Here is a 24,636-nt window from a genome sequence, read left to right as displayed (position 1 = left end):
TTTATCATTAAAAATATAACATTCATTAGGAGAAAAATAAATATGTATTTTCTCCCCCTCGTACTTGTTTTTTAACGTTGTAACGTATATTAATAATATGTATTATTAATTTTGTGGACCTGCTCAGTTGAAGAAACATTTCAACCAGTATTTTGCACCCTTACTTACTTGTGGTATATCTTTTTTTGAAACAAATGGTGCTTTTAAAATGTTTGTACCTTCTGCTTGTACATTTTCAGAAATATCTGCAATTAATGTTCTGAGGCTGTTTATATATTCTTTAAATACAGGGAGTGTAATATTATCATTTTTAATCATTTCATAGCACATGTTTTGTATTTCTGTAAAGAGTAGTCCAAACTTTTTCTCAGCGAGTTCTTGGCATTCTAGCCATCTTTCGTTAAGAACACAATTTGCTATCTTACCTTCATTTTTCATATCATGAAAAATTTGTCTTAAATGATTTTGAACATTGATATATTTATATTTCTCATTTCTCACAACTTGCCACCATATAGAGAACATATCTTGCTTATCTGGAACATGATCTAAATTATCAATCATTTTCTTTATAGTAGAGTCACGTAATCTCTCATCAAAATCAGTTATTTCATAACAATACGTACTTGTACTGTACGCACCAACATTGCTATTATGTTCGATATCTCCAAATATCAATTTGTGCATTTTATATGCGTTATCTGTTGAATATTCAGGAATATATCTAATTATTTTTGGAAAATACTTTTCTAAATCTTTTTCATAACGTTTTACTCTTCTTAACATTTTACATGTTTTTTTTATTTTTCTTTTTTTTTTTTTCTTTTTTTCTGTCATGTTACAACTCTCACTAAAAAAGTCATCATCACCTGCAACATTAGGCGGTACAGCCGCACCTTTTTTTTTGTTTTTTTTAATTTTTCCTGTAATTTCTCCATCCTCATTTACATCTTTAACGTTGCTTATTTTGGGGCACATTAATTCGTTATTTAAAGGATCGTTTGCACTATCCATTAAAACATGTAATACATTAATATCAGTGTTGTTCTCGAGGGGCGCAGTCTTTAAAATATATTTTGATAAATCTTTCTTACTCCTTGAAATATCAGTATTGTCTCTATTTAAAACATCATCTTTATTATCTTCACCTGAATTACATGTTTCTGATTTAGTATTTTGTACATTCCTGTCCATTCCATATGAAGCAAAACCTCTTTTCTTAATAAAGGCTACAGCATTTCTAGAAATATGCTTAGATAGATCTGACAGTGCGGTGTTCCTTTGTTCTGCATTTTTCTCACTAGAAGAATCCATTTTTAAATTTTCTTCATCCTCATTCTCATTATCTTCAAGAGTCCTTGTCTTTTCTGTTTCACCCGTAGCTCCCTCACTCAAATCTGTATTATTATCATTTTCATCGTCATCCACATTGCTCCCGTTATCTAATTCTTGAGATCTGTCACCAAGATCCATATTATTTAAGTTATCATTATGCGTATTCTCTACTTTTTCTTGTTCAACAGAAGGGGTATTATTATTATTCACATCTTCATATATATTTTCTTCGTTCTCTTTGGTTAATAATTTTTCGCCATCAAGTACTTGCGCTCCTTGATTTTCATTCTTTGTCACATTTTCTTCTTCTAGTTGTAATAAATTTCTTGAAAATCTATTATTAAATTGTATATCTAAATCATTCTGACTTTGGAAATTAGCACCATACTATTTGTACCATAAAAAAATAAAATAAAATAATACTTGTTTGAAACGTATGCAAAATGCAAATTATGCATATATGTAACAAATACTATACATATATAATTATATGTAATACATACATATTAGAAGCAATACATATATATTAGGATGCATAATTTTCACATAAATAATCAATTCATTTATAATAACTTGCTAAAACAAAAATGTATTATTGTAAGGTATATATTATATCATAATAAACTACGGAAGTCGGTTGTTCATGAATTTTTTTTATATTTTTTAATTATTTATTTTTACCTTTAAAAAGATATACAAGGAAACAACGGAAATCATAGTAATTTTCCTAAATCTCCAAGCACCTTGTTGTTGTCTTCTGTTCTTCGATTTCTTTCCACATTTTTGAACATTTCCATTGTTATTATTAGCTGCCAAAGGTATGGTAATATTAGAAGTTGCTCCTTTGGAAAGTTCCATTTATATATATATATATATATATTTTTTTTTTTTCTTTTTTAAAATAAATATATATTATATATTTGAAACAGCACTTTCATATATTTGTTATTCCATAAAATATTCATAAATGTAAAAATATATATATAATAATCTGTTTTCTGTTATTTTATTATATTCATAAAAATATTAACAGCTTTGTTCTAAAAAAAAAAAGAACACAAAAAGAAAAGAATGGATCACTTTTTATATATCTTATTATACTTTTATATATTATTTCATGTATAATTAACAACAAATCTATTAATTTATAATTTAAATGAAATTTAAAAAAGATAAAAAATAATATAATACAAAAAAAAAAAAAGAAAAAAAAATTAATTAAATTTTCATGGAAATTTTAATAAATATCTGATAACTTTTACATTTTCAAAATAACCAAAATAATATTTATCATTGATAATATTATATTATGCATATATATAATATTTTTTACGAAAAAATTATTTCTACAAAAATACAATTTTTTTTTTCTTCTTTGTAATTTATTTCATGAAATATTATTTTCTATAGGAAATGAAGTTTTAACAAATAATTATCATTTAAAAGCATAAAAATTATAAAATAAAATAGGGAGAGAATAATAAAAATAATGCCAAAAATTAGGTTAAAATGTAGTGATACTGTACTTTTTTTTTTTGTTCTGTATTTTTCAGCTTATATATAGTAGGATTAATTTTTATATACCTACATATATCTACATAAGATTAATGGGTAAATAAGTATAAATTAAAAAAAAAATAAAATTTAAGTTAAAAAAAAGTTATATAAATAATTAAAATATGATAATTTAGAAAAAAATAAATTCTTTAAAACAAGGATAATTTGCATGCTGATAAAATTTTTTTTATTACAAAATATAAGAACACCTCTATAATTTATGTTACCGATCTTACATATTAACTATGTAATAAATTACAAAACTGAACTATATTTGTCAAGATAAAGCATAAATATATATTTATATAATAGTAGAGTATACATCGTTTTAATTATTAAAAGGTAAGTTTTACAAAAAAACAAATTTTTATTTTTTTTTTTTTAAAAAGAGATAAAAATGATAAGAAAATGTATTTAAGAAATTAATAATAATAATATATATATATATTTATTATGTAGATAGGGCAATATTATTAGAAGTAATATTAATTATATCTTCTTTTTTTTTTTATTTTCTTTTTTTTATATTTATTTTTTAAAAATTTATCTTTTATTATCCTAATAAATTTGTCTTTAATTTTATTTATTATATGATTCATCAATATAATATTTATAACAATTCCAGGTTCCAAATTTATCCATTTTTCTTTATTGAATGTAATTAAAATGTTTTTTTTTTTTTAATTTATTATCTTTAATTTTTAACTAATTTAATTATACTTCTGCAGTATTAGATTAAAAACAAGGGAACAGAATAAAATTGACCAAAAGAGAATTTAGAGAAAATGCAAATTCATATATATAACAATAAATAAAAGTTAAAAAATTAAAATAATAATATAGCAGCAATTTATAGTGCGATTCGATATTATTTACCTAGTGGGGAGGCATATCTTTTCTTATTTGCTTTATTAAAAAAGTGAAAAAAATATTTTTTTCATGTCTTAAGAAATTTGCAAATTTTTCATTCTATAATATAAACCTAGCAAATATATTTTCATTATATACATACAACTGTATTTTATCTATGAATAAATATATAAGAATTCTGAAAACCTTTTTTTTTTTTTTTGCATATAATTTTAAAATATATAAGGGGGAAAAAAAAATCATGAAAAAAGGATATTAACCAAATGATCTATAAAAAAAGTCTTTTTTAAAACAAAATTTAATTTGTAATAAAATATCATATATACGATTAAATTTAATGAACCAAAAAAAACATGACAATAATAATTATATATACTTATTTATATATATTTATATATATTTATATATATGCATACATATATATATATATATATATATATATATATATATATATATATGAATACTGTTAAGAGTATTTATGTTTTTTTACTGTTGCTGTAATTTTGTTGGCGACAACACAAAATATATTTTGCTTTCTTTTATCATTTATATATATATACATTATATAAGTAATTTCCGCTATTTACTAAAGCACAAAATTACCTTCGAATGAAAAATAAATGACTACAAAATGCAATTATATATGGACTCCCCAAAATTAATTGTCCTTTTTTGTCAAATTATAAATGAAACGAAAATATTCTATTAAGAAAAAAAAGAAAAAAAAAAGTTTTTCCTTAATTATAAAACTTATGGCCTTTATACTATAAATACAATTTACTTAAACGATAAAACTAATGTACAAATGTTTTTTTATTGTAAAATATATATATTTATTTACATATGTACATACATGGAATGATGTTTACTTAAACGGATGATACATATAAAATCATCTCAACTTTTTAGCAAAGAATGTTATTGTAGTTGGGCAATAAAAATAGCATATATACTACAGTTGCCTAAGTAAAAAATAGGATAAAAAATTAATAAGGAAAATGGAAAAAAAACTATCAAAAAAAAAATGTCCACTTATGATGAACAGCTGAGAAATAAAAAAAATTTACTCTAGGTGGAAAAAATATATTATGGAATATACTACTACATGTTCATTGCTTCTTTATTCGATATATTAAAACCTCTATATCTTGTAAAAGTTATAAATTACTAATACCCCTTTTTGTATTTTAATGGTTTCTCACATTGAAGACTGTTATATATACATATATATATATATATATATGTACATGTCTTATTATCAATATCATACTGTAAGCATAAATATTCATGTAGATGCTTGAACAAAAGGAGTCCATAAATAGAAAGCGACACTTGTAAATGTACAAGTGATTAAATTATATACACATTTTTAATTTATATACAAATTTTGGTCTTTAAAATATATATACATCTTACTTAGAAGGACGTATTACATTAAAACTCTTTTTACGAATTCGATTATTACTTTGATGTTTCGTTATAAGTATGGAAGAAACCTAATTTTCATTACAGTATGAATATGAAAAATAGACAGGCGAAAATCGTTGAAGGAAAATGTATACTTATATATATGAATTTCTATTTTTACTTCATAATTTTTATTATTTTGAAATTTTAACCAAATTAAAGATATCGAATAATTGAGGGCTGTAGCATGGTTAGTTTTTCTTTATTTCATTATAGAGATATGATGAGTATTTACTATTAATGGTCGTTGGTTTCTATTATTTCACATTCGAACACTCATTTTTATAACATTTTCATTAAATATACACATCCACATATATATACACATACATATATATATACACATACATATATACATATATATATACATACATATACTTACATAGGTATATTTACATACTTATACGACGTAGAACCCTTGCTCCTACATATTATAAATTATCCCTTAGCTAATACTATCATACAGTATATTAATCTATATTTAATTTTACTACAGTATGTTTACTAATACATAATCCAAAAAAATATAAAACTTGTACTGCCAATTCAACTATATATATTTTTTCAATATATTATATAACTTAACGGGATTAATTATTATAAAAATATAAATAATGAATATTTTAATCGGAATACATAAATCTATTTTTTTTTTTTTGCATTTTTGCATTTTATTTGCTTTATATATTTTTTTTTGTTTCATTTAATTCCGGCATTGCAAAATTATTTTGAACAAAAATCATCTCTTTTATTGTTTTAAATAAATTTTTATATTCCTTTTAATTTTTTAGAATAATAAGAAAAGTTTTTTCATTTAATATTACTTTATTATTATTATTATTATTATTTTTATAACAATTATTATTTTTATAACAATTATTATTTTTATAATTATTATTTTTATAATAATTATTATTTTTATAACAATTATTATTTTTATAACAATTATTATTTTTATAACAATTATTATTTTTATAACAATTATTATTTCTATTACTATTATTATTTCTATTATTATTATTACCATTACTATTATTATTTCTATTACTATTATTTTTTCTTTATTATTATTATGTTTTCTTTTTTTTCACGTGATAACAGTAGAAATTTTAGGGTACAATTTTTGTATTTTTTTTTTTTTATCTTATAATTAAAAACTCCTCAAAATAATATGTAATATTGTATGACAAAAATGCACTATTGGTTTGTTCGTAAAAAATATTATAATTAAAAACGTTTTAATTATATTATAATTATAATAATATACAATTCTTTCAATTATTGTAGGAGTACTTATATGCTTGTATTTAAAAAAAACAACAGTTTAGTTTTATTCAAAAAACTCTGTCAAATTTTCACTATGTAGTGGGGTGAGTACGCAAACAACTTTTAATTATTTTCACAATAGAATGATACTAGTGAAGATATGTTAAATCATTATTTCAATTTTATTCTTTATTTCATTTATTACAACTATTTTACTCTTACTATTGTTCTATTTTGTATGCATATATATACATACTAATAGTAGTAATTTTCTTTTTCTTTTTTGTAAATTTTTTAAGCATATAAAATATCACTATTATTAAGAACAATAACTAAAATGCAAAATTGCAAAATATGAAGTCTCAAAGCGTTGCTTATATAATTATGAATTAAAAATTGCCTTTCTGTTGCAATAAAATCTAAAAAATAAAAAAAAATTATTAGTCCCCTTTTAACAGAAAAAAAATATATGCATATATGTACTCATCATATTTTTCAGTACTATTTTGGTTTTAAAGTTCCTAAATTGTATTTTTTAAAATTAGGACAATAATTATTTTTACTTACCAAGAAAAAGATTTTCTACTAATTATACTCTTCTATGTTTCTAAATTTTGCATATGGGGCAATATACATGAATGTAGTAATTATAAACGTAATGTATGTATATATATATATATATATATATATAGTAATATAACGCGCACATCATAAATACTTAATATCCAGTTGTCTCATTTAAGTGTAACTCTCAGCAGCTACATATCTGTAGAACTGCTATACTGATAATAAAGAAAATTTTAATTTAACATTTTCATTTATTTTTAATTACTAAATTTGAAGCAAAATGTTTAAGAAATACATTTTTCTATTATCTCTTAACATACTTTTAAAAAGTATATTTAATATCAGTTTGTTTGATGACCAAGTCTTGTGCTTTTTAAGGAAAATCGATAATTCATTTGAAAATATAAACGGAACCTTGCTGCCATCAATTAATGGACAAGTAGTAGAGGTGCACGGAGATATAAATGAATATAACGAAACTCCAAATAATTATCTTTACAATAATGGGCATGCATATATAACAAGTGACTACTATAATGACAGTTCTGTTGATCAAGGATCCATATATAACAGTGCATATAATGAAGAAGTCGATGGATTAGGCTATAACATTTATAACTATGAAGAATATGAAGGACAAGATGAAAATGTTAACCTTGATCATTCTGTTCAAGACGAACTAGATAACATGAGTGAGAATGAAGATCTTTATAATATATCTGAATTATATGATATTATCATCTTAATTTTAAATCTAGAATTTGAAACAACTAATACGTATGTAAATAAGTTAGTTCATTGTTCTTCTATTGAAGAAAAAAAAAGAATCATAAATAATCATTTTACTATCATACTTGAAATTTTTAAAAATGCTAAAAAAATGGATAATTTAAAAGTACCTTTTGAACTTTTAGATTCCATGGCACTTAGAATAAAAAACCGTATCACAGATTTTTGTCTTGATGAAGATTTAAATGAAAATTATTTATTAATATTGAAAAATATTTTCGAAATTGAACAAAACGTTTTTAAAGGGCTTTTTTGTTATATATCATGTAAAAATACTTTAAAAGAAAAAAAAGATGTTATTAACGATTTACAACTTATAAGTTATTATCATGAAGAGCTTGCTGAAGATGCTGGTATAGAGATACCAGTACAACTACTAGTTAACGCAGCTATGAGAACATCTAATTTTGTCAGTGAAATGTTTTACTTATTTATTCCATCTCATCAAGAAGATTCTTCTTCAGATTATCCTGATGATGAACATTTATTAAGTGATTAGTTAAATGCCTGTGACGAAATTAAATTTTCATTGCATCTCTGCATTTTTTTTCTATTCCCTAAAGATATTTTACATTTATGTACATGTTTATATTATGCTTATATGTTTATATGTATATAATTTACAATCCATATGAATTTAATTTTGGAAGTCTAATATTATGCCTATTATCAGCCTATGCTGAAAAATGGAAATATATTAAAGACTGTTTCATTGAATATTTTATGTATGGTGTTCATTCTTCTACTTTTTTTTCATTTACAACAGCTAAAAGAAAAGGGAAAAATAAATATTGTGCATCATTTGAATAGGCAAAACAGGAACAATGTATTACTCAAAATTGTACACACACGTTTGCTAATACATACATATATATATATTGTGCTTTTATATATATATATATATATATATATATATATATATATATACAAGTAATAATTTATTGCATGCTGAAAAGTTATTATGTTTACTAATTTTGTGGAAAATTATATTTATTTTTGTATTTATAATTTCTAAAGTGAAAGGGAAAAAAGTATTAAAATATATATATATATATATATATATACATATATCCTTTTGTGACATTTTAAAAATATAGATTACTTTTTTCTTTTTTCCTTTTTTTTTTTTGTGATAAATTAACCTTTAAAAAACTTCATAAATGATTTATTTGCACAAACATTTCTTTTTAGAATAAATAATAAAAAAAAGAAAAGAATTCTTACGTATAAAAGTTCTAAGCAGTAATTAGGAGAAGTACAGCATATTAAATAAATACTCCTCATTTTTATCCTTTCCCTCCTAGCAAATTTTTTACCTCCCAAATGAAAGAAAGAATATATTTAAACAAATGTTTGTTGGAATTATTTTCATTAAGAAAAGTATGCATTTCCATGTAAATACTTCTTGTTATGTATACTTATTCAAGTACATTAACAATTGTATTTTTGCCGATTTCGTATATAACATATTTTCTGTCGCTCAAGTGCTCATTCTAAATCCTTTGTATGGGGCAACATACTTTAGGGATTTATTTTTCTTTTTTTGTTCATTTTATAAATTATGATATAAATTGATACATTCATTATTTCAAAATAAACATATATATAGAGAGAGAGAGAATTATTATTATTTATTTGTTATTATGCCTTTTCGAATCATTGTGATAAGCATGCATATGTTTTTTTATAATTTCTATTTTTAACATAGCAATTCTTTCTTAATATTTTTTCATATGGTATAAAATATGTTACTTGTAAAATTATAATATTATTTTTATTAGTGTTACAAAGAAATAATAAGAAGAAATTATAGCGTACTTTATATAATTAATTTAGAACATATGTTGATTATATAGTACAATAAATATATAGATGAAAATATATATGTACAACTTAAAAATTTTTCTAATTTATTTCCATTCCATAAATATATTATTTAGAAATTCTATTTTTCTCTTTCTATAGGTTGTCTATATATGTTTGCATGTAAAGAAACGCTAAGATCGAGTTTTCAATATTTTAAGTTTGTTACACATTACAACTTTATATACGTATGTTTATACGTGTGTATGTATATATGTTATAAAAGAATTAAAAGGGAAAGAAAAAAAATTCTAACTTTACAACTATAAACTCATTATTTATTATATTTCTCCATCACAAGAATCTTGAGCACTTTTCTTTTCTTACGAATTTTTTACCATTTTACCAAATCACAATGATTAAGTGTAAATCTCATTATTCTCAGTAAAATACCTAATTTTTTAGATATTAAATTATTGCAAACTTGATCAACATAAAATTATATATAACACAACCATTATATATATTTTGAAATATATATATATTACACATAAAATAATAATATATATTGTATATAGTATGTCGTACCTCTTTCTAAAAAAAGGTAATTTATGTACAGAACTTTTCATTATATTAATTTAAAATTTATATATTTTTTTTTTTAGTAATATAACAATTTTTCTTATTACTGAATTAATATAACCAAAATAAGATAATGTAATAATATTTAATAATATAGCAGAGTATTATTAACAAAACTTTTTCCTTTTTGAATAATTCTAAACTAAAAATATTAAGCTATTTAGTATTATGTGTTTAATTTCACAATTATAATATTACTACAAAAAATAAAAAAATTTCAAAAATGGGATTTTTTTTTATTTTTGCATTAACAACATAAATGAAATTTATTTTACACTAGTTATACGAAGTACCTTTTTTTTCGGTGAAATTGAAAAAGTAAATACAATAAAAAAATAATAGATTGTATTACATATATATATATATTTACAAAAAAAATTTTAAATCTAATTTTTTATATCTTTCAACTTCAATTTTATACTTTTCCAATCCTGATTATATACATATGTACAAACATTTTTTTTCGGCTATTTCTTTTATATTATATTCTATATAATTACAATAAATTTAACTTAAAATATTCCAAAAAAAAAAAAACAATGTTTAAACATACAAACAAATTTAGATCAGTATTTAACACATATAAGAACATATATTTATATACAATATATAAATATATATATACTTAATATGTATATATTTTTCTTGTATCATAAAATAGGGGTATTAATGTGTAATTTATTCGGAATATTATTACAATAATTATCATTGTTATTTTTCTTTATTTACCATATCAATGGCTTTTTCGTAAGATAACAGAATATGAGCTTTTACTGCTAACCAAACACACTTCTTTTTTTAAATTGATTCTTTGCTTATTAATTGACAATGTAATTAAATTATTTTTATTAACAAAAAATTAATATTTATATATATAATATATATATATATATATATAAACATATTTCGGTGATCTTGGAGTTAGGAATTGTTTTATTTATATATATATCTTAAATTACAAAAATGTAATAATTTATATAACTATCTTTTCTAAAAATGTTTACGTAAAAACTGAATTAGCAAAATATACAAAATTAAGTCCCTTTAACGCTTAATAACTTTTTTATTTATTATACTAATTATTACTTTAGAATCTCTTTTTTTTTTTTTTTTTATTTAGTTCATTCGTTATTTTTTAGTTACACTATACATACAAATGTATATATACATATATATAAAAATATATATATATGTATAACATTAATATGAATTTATATATATATATATATTTTTTTTTCAATAGATCCCAGCACTAAAAGAAAAAAAAAAAAAAAAAAAAGCTATTGAGATATACTACTAACTAAGGTTTTATACTAGGTTCAATGTACCATCACTACTATTACTATTTTATTCAAATAAAATTCTAGGGGCAAAGGGCTAAAAAACTTGGAATATTAAATGAATCTTGCAAGTGAAATGCTTTTTTAAATTATTATGCAAGAATAAATAACTCATTGAAATAACAAAGTTATATCTGGGGTTGCTATAATTGCATTTGTTACTCAAAAACATGCACACAAAAAAAAAAAAAAAAGAATTAAATGACAAAATAATAAAACATAAAATGGAATTAACAATTATTGGCTTTTAAAATAATAACAAAATCCTAAAATTTACCCCGCCTTTGAAAAAATATTTACTTTTATATTCTTGGTCCGAGTACATTGTAGTTATTTTCTCTCTAAAAAATGATGAACTTAGATAAAGAGCAAAGAAATAACACATGTTGAGAGCTCGGTTACTTTTTATCAAGAAGCAATTTTTTTTTATTTTTATAACTATAAAAAAAGAGTGCAGGAGTTTTTAAATAATTACACAATGACACCTTTACTCTTATTTTAATAGCATAAAATAAATTCATTATTTAAATAAAAACAAAATTGTTTTTAAATTTTACCCAAAAATATAGCCAATTGTTAAATAATTTTACCATAATTATCATTATAAATTTATAAAAAAATTTTAATAAAATTTTTTTAACAAAAATTGAATTAGAAATTTTAATATAATTTTAAATTAATTTTTTTTTTTTTTTTAAATATATTTTTTTATTTTTATTTAAAGAAAAATTTTATTTTAGTGTTTTTAAAACAATATATTTTAATTAGATTTATCTAATAATATTTTATATACAATTTAAAACGCTTAGGAAGAAACCCTTAATTGTATTAAACAATTTCTTATAAGAGAAAAATCTCAATAGTTTTTTTTGTTTTTTTAAACAATTATTTTTTTTTTTATTATTATTTTTATTATAATATAATAATAATTTTCCCTCCCCTTCTCCAACCATATTAACATTTTAATAACATTTTATCAAAAATGAAAATCACCAAGATAGTATATATTTTTGCTACATTATTAGCAGTCAACATAATTGCTCCAAGTTTCTACAACACTGTTGTAGCAGGAAAGAATGTAGCACAAACAGGATATAAAAAATTGACGGAAGCAGAAAGAAAAAAGAGAAATCAAAAGATCATGATGATTTCTTCAATAGCATCGGGAATAGCTGTACTTTTAGGAACTGCATTAGGTTTAGGACTTCACTACAAAAATAAACAACCCAAAAAAGCAGATGGAGCTAATGGTGCACATCCTTGACCCCTTGGTATAGTCACACACAACGCTGGTAACGCCCACCCCCAAAAGAAATAAATGTTTTGATAACACAAATAGTAGAAGACTAGAAAATTGAATAACAACATGTGAGGGTAGAGGATGAGAGCAGGTTATGAGAGAGGAGGCATATATATTATATATATATTATCGAGTTGAATTCTATATTTTTTAATGTATATATTAATTACCTTCCACCCTCAAATTTCCTAAGAATGATAAAAATTAAAAAAAATTTTTTTTTTTTTTTTGTCATTATATATGGAAATATATTTCAAGTAGACAATTTTTTTAAAGATAAATAAACGTGTGTTTTTAATATAGGAAAAAACTAAGTAATTATAATTGTTTATTACTTATATACCTGCACACGTAGTTTTATATTTTTTTTTATTGGTATTCCTTTTTTATTTTAACATTTTAACTAAACAAATGTATAAAGAGTAATTGTAACCCTTTAAGTAATGGAATTATATATGAATATATATTATGTCCGTAGAGTTAATAGAATAATATATATATTGTATATATATATATATATATATTTTTTTTTTTTTATATTATTATATGTCTATATAAATTTTTTAATTTATCCATATATATTATAAATTTTATTTATTATATTTTAAGATTATATATATATACATAATGTATATAATATACGTGCTTATGTATATTTTTATTGAAACGTTATTTTTATATATATAATTATACTTTAAAAAAAAAAAAAAAGAAAGTTGCTGTGTTGTAAGCCTTTTGTGTGTTGTAGATTATTTATGGAAGAGTTTTTTTTTTTTATTTTACAAAAAACACAATAGTTTTTTAGAACGTTTTTTCTTTTAATCAAGCGAGAACTGTAGTAATGTATTTTTATATTTAAAATATTTTAAATTATAATTAAAAGTAAGAAATATATTAGTAGTAATTTTATGTTATAATAAAGAAAAAAAGGCATATTACAAAATATAAAGTAAATAAAAAGAAAATATGCTTTTAAAGCCTTTTTTTTTTTTTTATAATTGAAAAATAGCATCATCTTAAGGATTTCTTTTTATAGAAATGTATACGGTAGATTATGAGAGAAAAATAAAAACAAAAAAAAAAAAAAGGTGTAGTATAAATATGATTTGGGGGTATCTATAGAAATTCTCTCGTAATAAAACATTCCCATTAGCATTTCAGGTGATTGTTCATACTTTTCTTTACCCTACCTGTCGGACAAAATTTTTACATATGTGCAATATTAAAATTAGTTATTAGCTTTTTACCTTATAATTTGTTAGAGCACATCATGTCCAGGCAGCTACTGAGAATTAAAGAAAGGAAAACTGTGTAAGATATATATAAAGTTATATATAAAAATAAAAAAAAAAAATGCTTTAAAAGGATATTTTGTATTTATTTTCGATCTATATATGTGTAACGTATGCAAAAATGAAAACACCCTTTTGTTTTGGTCATATAAACATAAATTAGCTTTTCACAATGTCCCACGTTTAGATAGGGAAGTGAATTACTAAAACAGGGAGCAACATTATGCATATCTCCTGTAGGCTCATACGTACAATACATACACAAACGAATATACATATATGTATATATATATGTATAGCCATTTCACAGATGTTTGGGCGTTTAACTGTCGAAATTAACAAATACTTTTAAAAATGTAGTAATAACTTAAATGATCTCGTCTTAGTTAAACATTATCCATATTTTGGGGATTAGTAAAATTCCAAATTATATAGTTTATTAATATTAATAAAATTTTATTTTTTACTCTTTATTTTACAAAAATTTTCTTTTTCTTTTTCTTTTTCTTTTTTTTTGTTATCCTTGCGCATACACGAATCTTATCAATGAACCGTAAAAATTGGTATTTCGATATTACTGCTATCCCTCATAGGTACAATTTTTAAAATAATACTTTTTCCTTCATTTATATATAGAGCTTATTTTTTTTTATTCTTGGGCACCAAAATTTAAGTATTCCATTTTTAAAACATGTGGACAGAATTAAATATATCTACGTCTGTCAACTAATATATATATATTTATATATATTTATATTATGCTTGAATGTTCTATAATTGTGGCAATGTGGTATTACCATACTTGATTATTCGAAATGTTTGGATGTACAAACTGCAGAATTAAGTTATTTTTAAAAGAACATAAACATATAAAGTTTAAGATGTGGTAAAGGTAACGGGAAAATAAATTTTATTTTCTATATGAAACTTTTGTTATATTAAACAGTACTCTACAAAATTATCAAAAATGAAATTATAGAAATATTTTTTACTTTTTTATTTTATATTTTTTATTTAATTATATTTTATTTTTCGTTTTATTTCATATAAAAAATTCACAGAAAATCGTGAAGCAAAAATTCAAATATTCAAATATGTTATCACATTTCTGTTTAAATAAGACATTATTTTTTATTTTTGTTAATCCTATGAATATGGCAATTGACGAAATTAGTAGTGATAGCGATGTGCAAAAATAATATCAAACGTATGTATCTTATTTACAGTTGTATAAATAATATATTGTATGTATGTATATATATACATATGTATACAACTTTTCATATTATATTTATCAAAATTAGTCATTCTCTTTTTTATAAAAGCTTCATATAATGAAAGCATACACAAACATTCAACCTTGCAGATGTTACAAAAAAAAAATACGCAGATACTCCCAAAAAGGAAGCATATTGCCATAAAAAAAAAATTAATTAAAATAAAATAAAACAAAATGAAGCAAAATAAAGCAAAATAAAGCAAAATAATTCAAAATGAAGCAATGACTACAAATTTACTGTAAAAATAATCATTCCACGGTATTATACATGTACGTATTAATAAACGTAAATCGAAAAAATGTATAGTGAGCATGATTAACACTCAGAAAAAATATTTTCCGTCCCATTACATTAAATTCTACATTCGGACAACGTGACAAATTTAGCATCAGAAAAATTTATATTTTTGTTAACATCTTTTATAGTGTTATATTTTAATAAGAATATATTACTATATTCGTTAATTTCTAATATTATGCGATAACCTTCAACCGCAGAACAGCAATTTGCTAAAATGAAATTTTTTCCTGCCTAAACGTGTAGAAAATAATAAAAACAATTTCAGGAAACATAAAATGCATCAGTGTACATATATACAAACACACCCACACATACAGACTTTTATACAACTCACATACTCGCAAATCTCTAAAAGGATCAGTCTTTATTTCTTTTTCTCTTTTCTATTATACCTCGCAGAATTCCTTATGCTTTAGGCTGAGCTTTACATAAATGCAGCCAGTCTCATCTCCAGCCAAAACATACACAAAATCTTCTGCGGTAAACAAAGACAAACATATTAATATATATGTATATACATATACAGATATACACAAATGAAAAAATACATATACATATGTGCATACAAATCAACACGTGTGTGTACTTAATACATAGGCTTATTGACTGTAATGTTTAGCGTACCATTACGGTAATGCTCACACACAACTTTCAAAACAATGTTAAAAAGATGTAAAAACGGTTTCATATCTTTGCATTTCAAAAATTTTAGTGGAGGCAACTCTTTCAAAGCCTTCAAATATTGTAAACTGTTTGATTCGTATTCGAACTGTTTTGTAATGTTAAACAAATAGCGATTAATGTGTTTCTTGTTCCTTTTATTCCTTTTTTCCCCTTTCTTCTTCTTTTCACACTTAAAAATTATTTCCTCATGTTCTACTTTCCTTAAATTAGCCGTATGCTCCATATCAAGCAGTGTGATCCTTTTTTCAACTTTATCATTTCTATCGACTTCTTTTTCATTACATTTCCTCATTGCAATTTCTAATTCTTCAATATCTTTGGTAAATTCACTTCTTCCATTGTTCCTCCCACTTTGTAATTTATTATTCAAATAACTATTATTAATATGGTTAATAATATTTCCATTTTGCTCATATAACACATTCTTCTTATATCCATTAATAGAGAATTCTCTTTCCTCTTTCAAAGAATTTTTTTGAGAACAATTCAATTCCTTTGTCACATCATATATTCTGTGTATGTTTTCTTCATTGATAATATTTAAAAAATGATTACAACTCATTTCTGTATTAGCATCCTCCAATTGTTCTTTTATCGTATTATTTATGTTAATATTATCATCTCCGAACGTTCTTTTAGAGTTATTTAATTCGAATGACAATAAAAATCCTTCTTCATAACCTTCATCAATTAATGAATGTGCATGTTCCTTATTTAATGAGAAAATTGCTTCTTTTTTTTTTTCCTCTTCTATACTTTTGATGTTAAAAATTTTATCAACTTTTATTTCATTAATTTCTTCTAGGGTTAATTTTTTATTTTCACACTTTTTTTCATTTTCTTCCCTTTTTTCAAGAATAACACTTTCACACATTTTTACCTTTGTCATATTTCTCTCATTAATATTTTCAAGTTTATTATTATTTTCATTTAATTCATTAAATTTGCTATTTTTTAATTCTATCCTTTCCAATGAATTATCTTCAAAGGAGGCAAAATTTCTACGTTCTTCTAAAATCTTCTCTGTTTCATACATCTCTACACTTCCAAAATCGTTTATCTTGGCTGTTATCTCACCCATTTCCTCTACCTTAGTCATTTCTTTATTCTCAAAAAGTTTTTCCTCTTCATATTCCACTACCTCTTCTTCAACGATTTCTTTACTCTGAAAAGGTTTTTCCTCTATATAAGCCTCTTCTTCAGTCGTTTCTTTACTCTCAAATTTTTTTTCCTTTTCATACGTCACTGCTTCCTCTTTAGCCATTTCTTTACTCTCAAAAAGTTTTTTCTCTACAAACTCCACTTTTTCTTTTTCAGGCGCTTCTTTACTCTCAAAAAGTTGTTCCTTATCAAACTCCACTACTTCCTCTTCTTCAGTAAATTCTTTACTCTGCAAAATTTTTCTCTCTACGTACTCTGCTTCTTCTTTTGAGGTCATTTCTTTACTCTCAAATTGCTTTTTCTCTATATATTCCACTTTTTTATCCACTACTTTCTCCTTTTCAACCATTTCTTTACTCTCAAAAAGTTTTTCCTTTTCATAGTCTACTGCCGCCTTCACTACTTCCTCTTCTTCAGCCACTTCTTTACTCTTAAAACGTTTTCCCTTTACATATTCCGCTGATTTTTCTGGTATCTCTTCTTTTACAGCCATTTCTTTACTCTCAGAACATCTTTCCTCTCCATAATCAACTATCCCTTCAGCTACTTCCTCCGCTTCAATGACATATTTATTATTAGAGCGTTTTTCCTCTACAAAATTGGCTACTTCCTCTTCAACCACTTCTTTGCTCTCAAATCGTTTTTTCTCTATATATTCCACTTTTTTATCCACTACTTTCTCCTTTTCAACCATTTCTTTACTCTCAAAAAGTTTTTCCTTTTCATAGTCTACTGCCGCCTCCACTACCTCCTCTTCTTCAGCCACTTCTTTGCTCTCAAATCGTTTTTTCTCTATATATTCCACTTCTTTATCCACTACTTTCTCCTTTTCAACCATTTCTTTACTCTCAAAAAGTTTTTCCTTTTCATAGTCTACTGCCGCCTCCACTACTTCCTCTTCTTCGGCCACTTCTTTACTCTCAAAGCGTTTTTCGTCTTTAAGGTCCACTACCTCCACGGCTGCTTCCTCCACTTCAACCACGTCTTTATTCTCAGAATATATTTTCTCCTTACCATTTACTATACCTTTCACTTCAGATGGACTCTCCCAAATAAATTGCTCATCATCTTTTCCTGATTTAATACTTCCTACTTCCATTGTTTCACTATTTACCGAACCACTTTTTTCAAGTACTTCGTTATCATTTCCATTTTCTAATTCTACATGGGAACTTTCTATCTCTTTCTTTCCACCTAAAATATTACCTAACAGACTTCTATTATTGTCTTGTTCTATAATTTTTTCTAAATTTTCCAAATTTTTATTTACAAAGATTTGTTCTCCTAGATTCCCATCTCCTTTATTACTATGAAAAAAATAAAAAAACTCACTAGAATCATCCTTCAAGTTATTTCTACTGATGTGCACATTGGTATTAGGTACACCATTCTGTATATCATTATGTGCACTGTTCGGTATATCATTATGTACACTACTATGTACATCACTATTGTATTTGTCATCATTTGCCTCATAATCCATATCAATGTGTGCATTGTTATGACTGTAAGCCTCCTTCAAATTCCCCCTTTTATTTTCTTCATTATCATTAGAATTTCCCATTTTACCACCTTCACTATCTGTCTTTGCAAAAATAAAATTAATGTTAAAAGTATCAGCCTTACGTTCATTTTCACCATCCAAATTACCATAAGTTACTGCACTATTTGAGTTCATTTTTTTACATAAACTTTCATGTGAAATATTTTTTTCTGAAATATTCGAACATAAAAATTCTGTTTTTATTTTTTCATTAATACTAACTTCTTTCTCTGATTTTACATGTACAGAATTATGGTTATATGAATATATTGATGTTACTTCTTTTAATGTATATCCCCTTTCAGAATGTTCGTCTTTTTTTATATTTTTATTACCATCTTCAAGTAATAAAAATTCTAACTTTTCTTTTTTATATTCTGACACATTATCGTCACTTTGTGTTAAATTTTTATGAGGTATAAAAAAAGCCTCATTCTTATATAGGGTAGGAACACTTAAAGTTTTTTCCAAAACTAGAGATTCAGAGTTATCATTTTGCAGTTCCTTTTTCTCATCTGATAATAAAAGATTCCTTCCATTATCAGCAAAACTAATATTTACATTAAGAATGGATGAAGGATTTTCATAATTTTCCTCATTTATTACATCACTCCTTTTACACTCATAATTCGTATTTCCAGAATATCCTTCCACACTGTTTCTTTTAGTATCATAACTGGCGGCAAATGTGAAGGTGGAAAAATTGCCTTCATCTATTTTAAAAAAATCGTCGCCGCTTTCATCAAGCTGTTCACACTGTGCATTAACATTATCAGTGTGTATATCGGGTTGCTCACTACTCTCGCCAACCCCTTCGCACATTGTCTCAATCCATTCAAAGGCCACTCCAGCCCCTTCACAAGCTACGTCTATCCTTTCACATTTCATATCATTCCCTTTCCACTTTACATCCATTTCTCTCTCTGTATCCTTCTTTTTCTCTTTTAATTCTGATATAATATGTGCCCCTTCTATGTTTTCATCCTTTAGAAAAATATTACAATTTTGTTTTTCACTACTACTCTCACTGTCCCCCTTATTTAATTTGCTACCTTCATTTCTTTCTTTCTCCTCAAACATCAAAAAAAAATCTTCATCTTTCTTGTAGTCCTCTTCTCTATGTTTCTTTCTATACATATTCCCATCGGACGAAAAAATTACATCCTTTTCCTTTCGTACATTGCTGTTACTTTTTTCATTATGAGATTTCCTAGATGATTCAGTAAGTTTATTGTACAAGTAAAACATATTCTTTTGAATGAAAAATCTTATGATATATCATAAAACAAAAAAAAAAAATCGAAGCCTCCCCCTACTTTCTGCACCCTTTTAGTAAGTTTAAACTTTTCTTTTTTTTTTTCTTATGAACTGTGGACCAAATAATTTCATTTTTGCTAAAGTGAAATATATAAATACATTTCATAATTTGTGAAAAAGAAAAACAATAAATTACAAAAAAAGATCTATTCAGAAAAAAACTCCATTTTTAAAATAATGGAAATTAAACAATGATAAATGAATGAAATATAAAATTAAAACACATCAAAAAAAATTTTTCATTTTTTTTCCAAGACTTCGAGGAAATTTGGTTTTTTTTTTTGTTCATTATGTAACCTCAAAATTAGTATTAATATTTTTTTTTTTTGTAAATCAAGAAGAAAGGAATTTATAATATACATATGTATGTATGTATTTTTTTTCCCATTATTTTAAAGAAGCAAATGTGGAGCAATAAACATTAGTCTCCCATGTTAATTATTTTCTTTATATAGATAAAAAAGGGAAGATATTTTCTTGTATGTCATAGTTTTTTTTGTAATTTATTTTATACTCATGAAATATAAGTACTGAATTAAATTCAATCTTAAAATTTTAATTTTACATAAATTTAATTATAACATCATGCATACATTTTTACACGTGATCATTTGTAAGAAGATTATTATGTATTCTTACCGTATTACATTAAATATGAATTCGTAATATAGAGTTATATTTAAATACACCTAAAATATATTTACGCTTATTGCACAGACATACATCATGCTTATATATATATATATATATATATATGTATATGTATATGTGTACGTTTATGTGTATTTGCATGCATAGGTACCTGTACCCCTTTAAAATACAATCATCACAACCGCCTCTCCGTGGTTGAGCGCAGAGCCACTAGTTAATAATGTTCTATCTGAGTAATAAAAAACACATAAAGGAATTTCTCAGCTATTGCAAAACAAAATGTTTTAATTCACTACTAATTAATAAGAATGATTATTTACTCAAAGAAAACGCAACTTGGAAAAGTAACTTATATCATCTGTACAAGAAAAGGGACATAAATCCTTTTGTGGAATTAATAAAAGCTTCTCTTTTCATATTTAAAAGAAAATACCTAAGGAATAAAGTATTATCAGATACAAATAGGAAAACATTTAATTCTTATGAACATAACAGTTTACTGTACTCAGATAGTGTATACAAAGAAATTTTACTCTGTATGAAAGTACTGCATTATAAGGAGGAAGAAGTTGATCGTGACTTAAATAATCTACATGATCATTTTAATACAATAAAAAGTGGAATAGACCCATATATGTTATGTGAAAATAAAATTAAAAATATTGACGAATATATATATAATATCATTAAGACAGATTACAATAATATCGATGAATTTATTACATATATTTATTTATATCAAGGAAAAAAATTTAGAGTTATTTTAAGTATTTTATTAAAAAATATTTTATCCTATGTAGATAATAATATATCTTCAAAAAATAATTTTAAATTTAGAAATATTCAAAGAAATAGCTCTAAATTAATTGGAAGTAGTAAAAATTCTTTATCAAAAAAAAAATTAGCCATTATCAATTCACCAATTAATAATGTATCAAAAAAAAAAATAGTAGAAAATCAAAATAAAATTATTGCCGCATCAGAAATTATCCATATGGGTTCTCTATTGCATGATGATGTAATTGATGAATCAACTAAAAGAAGAGGAGCTTTGGCATTACATAAAAAATATGGAAATAAAATATCAATCTTATCAGGTGACTTTTTATTGGCTCGTGCAAGTTCAGTATTTGCAGGTACAGGATCTCCAAAAATTTGTAGAAGGTTTGCCTATGTTGTAGAAAGCTTAATAAAGGGCGAATTCTTGCAAACAAATTTGAAATATAGAAATATAGAAGACGCACTAAAAACATATTTTATAAAAACATTTCATAAAACAGCGTCTCTTTTTTCTCATTTATTTGCTTGTATAGCTATTCTTTCTTTCAAAAATGAAAAAATCACTGAGTTATGTTTTAATTTAGGATTACATATAGGTATGGCATTTCAGTTATATGATGATTACTTAGATTATAAAGTAGATTCTAATACTAAAACACCTATATTAAATGATTTAAAAAATAACATAAAAACTGCTCCATTATTATTTAGTTATAACTACAACCCAGAGATTATATTATCATTAATTAATAAAAGATCTCTTACAGACAGTGATATTAATAATATATTATTTTATATTAACAAAACAAATAGTATGAAAAAAAATGAATTATGTTCTTTATTACATATAAAAAAGGCTTCTGATATTTTGTCTTCACTCATTTCTTATTGCAGAACTACGAGAAATGTGGAAATAGCTAATTCTGAAAAAAACGAAATAAATCAGAGTAGGGAAGCTTTAATCAACTTAGTATTAAATATATTATCACGTAATACAAAGTAATTCAAAACTGAAGAAAAGAAAGGCAAAATAAACCCATCTAAAAAACCACCATAAATCATAAAGTGCAGATCAATATATGAAGCAGGTCACATAACCAGACAAGATAACTGTAAAGCATAAAAAAATGTCTGAGAAAACGAAGCTTCTTCTTCTTTTTTTTTTTTTTTTTTTTTAACCAAGCGAGAGCTAATTAATACAAATTCGTGAAATAATTACGCATATAACATTTCAAGTTATTGACATGTTTCCTATTTTCCCAATTTGTTCATACATTTCTCATAGCATTACTCTTAAATTTATTTCCCCCCCATTTGTTCACCTCCCGTTTATTTTAATTTTGGTTGTTTTATTATGTTTAATGTATATAGAATATATACGTATGTATATATTTACATGTGTGTATATGTATATATTTACATGTGTGTATATGTATATATTTACATGTGTGTATATGTATATATTTACATGTGTGTATATGTATATATGTATATGGGTATATATACATATGTATATACATTTTTTTTTTTTTTTCTCACCCCGTCTGACCACGTTGTTTGCTTTATTTTTTTTTACGTTGCTTTGTTTACACTTCGTTATTTCTTTTCATATATTTAACTCTTTTTATGAATATTCATTTGTGTTCATTACAACTATAAAAAAAGGAATGAAAACAAAAAAAAAGAAAAAATTGTTTACGTTTTAATATAGTTAAATTTGCGCAATTTTTGTTTCCCCTACCAAACGTAAAATTTAACGTTATGCCTTTTTACGTCCTTCCAAAATATTCTTTCTTCCTCCTGGTTAAATATTTCTATTTCCATATTTTGCTTATTTGAAGAAAAAAATATCATATTTTTAAAAATGACTTTGTACAGTTTCATAAGGTGTAAGGCTTCTTCCCTGGAATGTAACAACGCACAAGCTTCGTTCTTAGCAGAATCCGCGAAAATAATGCACACGTCCACTAAAAATAAACATATTCAAGCTTCTTTGTAGTAGTTTACATATACATATGCATATATATATATATATAAACATGCGTGAGCGTATACTAACGTATTTACATCCTTAATCGTGCTTTTAGCAAATATCAGAACTGTGTATAAATTCTTTAAAGGGTAAATTTATCCGTTACAAAGGGTACATATCAAAAAAAGAAAAATACCCAATTGACATCATAACAACCGCATGTAATAATATGAACAATTAACAGTGGGTGAAGAACTACAAACCATTTACTATATTAATTGTTTTACATTAAAATGAATCCTCAAATCATTGTAATCGTGAAAGCATGCAACTCTGTTTTTAAAAAGGTATATATAAAAAATAAAATATTAAAATAGGAGCAGTATAAAAGTAAATATATTTACCTATATGTTCAAGGAAATGTTTTATCTCAATGTCTTTTTCAAAAAATGTAATATTTTTTATTTTTATTAAGGAACCGGTAGCTATTTAAAAAAAGAAAAAGAAAAAGGACACTTATGTTTTTTATAACTTAATAAAAAATATTTGGGCATGTTAAAACTTAAAATAAGATAAAATATGGAAAATTGAAACAGGCATAACGAAATAACAATAAATAGATTTATTATTTTTTAAAATGACATTTAAACACATAGCAACACCTCCCGTTCTTAACACTTACGCTCAGTTGGGAATAAACGAAACAAGTTGCACTTCATT

At 23.7% G+C, this 24,636-nt stretch overlaps 6 protein-coding genes across 6 annotated transcripts; 3 read left to right on the top strand and 3 right to left on the bottom strand.

Moving 5' to 3' along the window:
* Positions 1-123: 123 nt before the first annotated feature.
* On the bottom strand, positions 124-2,193 carry MKS88_001238 (uncharacterized protein; the record flags this gene model as incomplete). The annotated part of the gene is made up of 2 exons (XM_067214149.1): positions 124-1,722; positions 2,017-2,193. The coding sequence occupies 2 exons, from the start codon at positions 2,191-2,193 to the stop codon at positions 124-126; spliced, it is 1,776 nt and encodes a 591-aa protein (XP_067075164.1).
* A 5,149-nt stretch (positions 2,194-7,342) lies between these two features.
* On the top strand, positions 7,343-8,350 carry MKS88_001237 (gamete antigen 27/25; the record flags this gene model as incomplete). Its single annotated transcript, XM_067214147.1, has 1 exon — positions 7,343-8,350. One exon carries the CDS (start codon positions 7,343-7,345, stop codon positions 8,348-8,350), a length of 1,008 nt encoding a protein of 335 aa, XP_067075163.1.
* Positions 8,351-12,618: 4,268 nt separating this feature from the next.
* Positions 12,619-12,900, top strand: MKS88_001236 (early transcribed membrane protein; the record flags this gene model as incomplete). Its single annotated transcript, XM_067214146.1, has 1 exon — positions 12,619-12,900. One exon carries the CDS (start codon positions 12,619-12,621, stop codon positions 12,898-12,900), a length of 282 nt encoding a protein of 93 aa, XP_067075162.1.
* A 2,959-nt stretch (positions 12,901-15,859) lies between these two features.
* On the bottom strand, positions 15,860-20,444 carry MKS88_001235 (nucleic acid-binding protein; the record flags this gene model as incomplete). The annotated part of the gene is made up of 3 exons (XM_067214145.1): positions 15,860-16,039; positions 16,201-16,283; positions 16,433-20,444. The coding sequence occupies 3 exons, from the start codon at positions 20,442-20,444 to the stop codon at positions 15,860-15,862; spliced, it is 4,275 nt and encodes a 1,424-aa protein (XP_067075161.1).
* A 940-nt stretch (positions 20,445-21,384) lies between these two features.
* On the top strand, positions 21,385-22,947 carry MKS88_001234 (octaprenyl pyrophosphate synthase; the record flags this gene model as incomplete). Its single annotated transcript, XM_067214144.1, has 1 exon — positions 21,385-22,947. One exon carries the CDS (start codon positions 21,385-21,387, stop codon positions 22,945-22,947), a length of 1,563 nt encoding a protein of 520 aa, XP_067075160.1.
* Positions 22,948-23,681: 734 nt separating this feature from the next.
* MKS88_001233 (uncharacterized protein) lies at positions 23,682-24,635 on the bottom strand (the record flags this gene model as incomplete). The annotated part of the gene is made up of 4 exons (XM_067214143.1): positions 23,682-23,876; positions 24,204-24,247; positions 24,321-24,401; positions 24,599-24,635. 4 exons carry the CDS (start codon positions 24,633-24,635, stop codon positions 23,682-23,684), a joined length of 357 nt encoding a protein of 118 aa, XP_067075159.1.
* Between the last annotated feature and the right edge of the window lies 1 nt (position 24,636).

The sequence above is a fragment of the Plasmodium brasilianum genome, chromosome 4 (assembly GCF_023973825.1).
Source record: "Plasmodium brasilianum strain Bolivian I chromosome 4, whole genome shotgun sequence".
Classification (NCBI taxonomy): Eukaryota; Apicomplexa; class Aconoidasida; order Haemosporida; family Plasmodiidae; genus Plasmodium; species Plasmodium brasilianum.
Note: the sequence above shows the minus strand (reverse complement) of the source record. Positions and strands in the feature narration are given on the sequence as shown.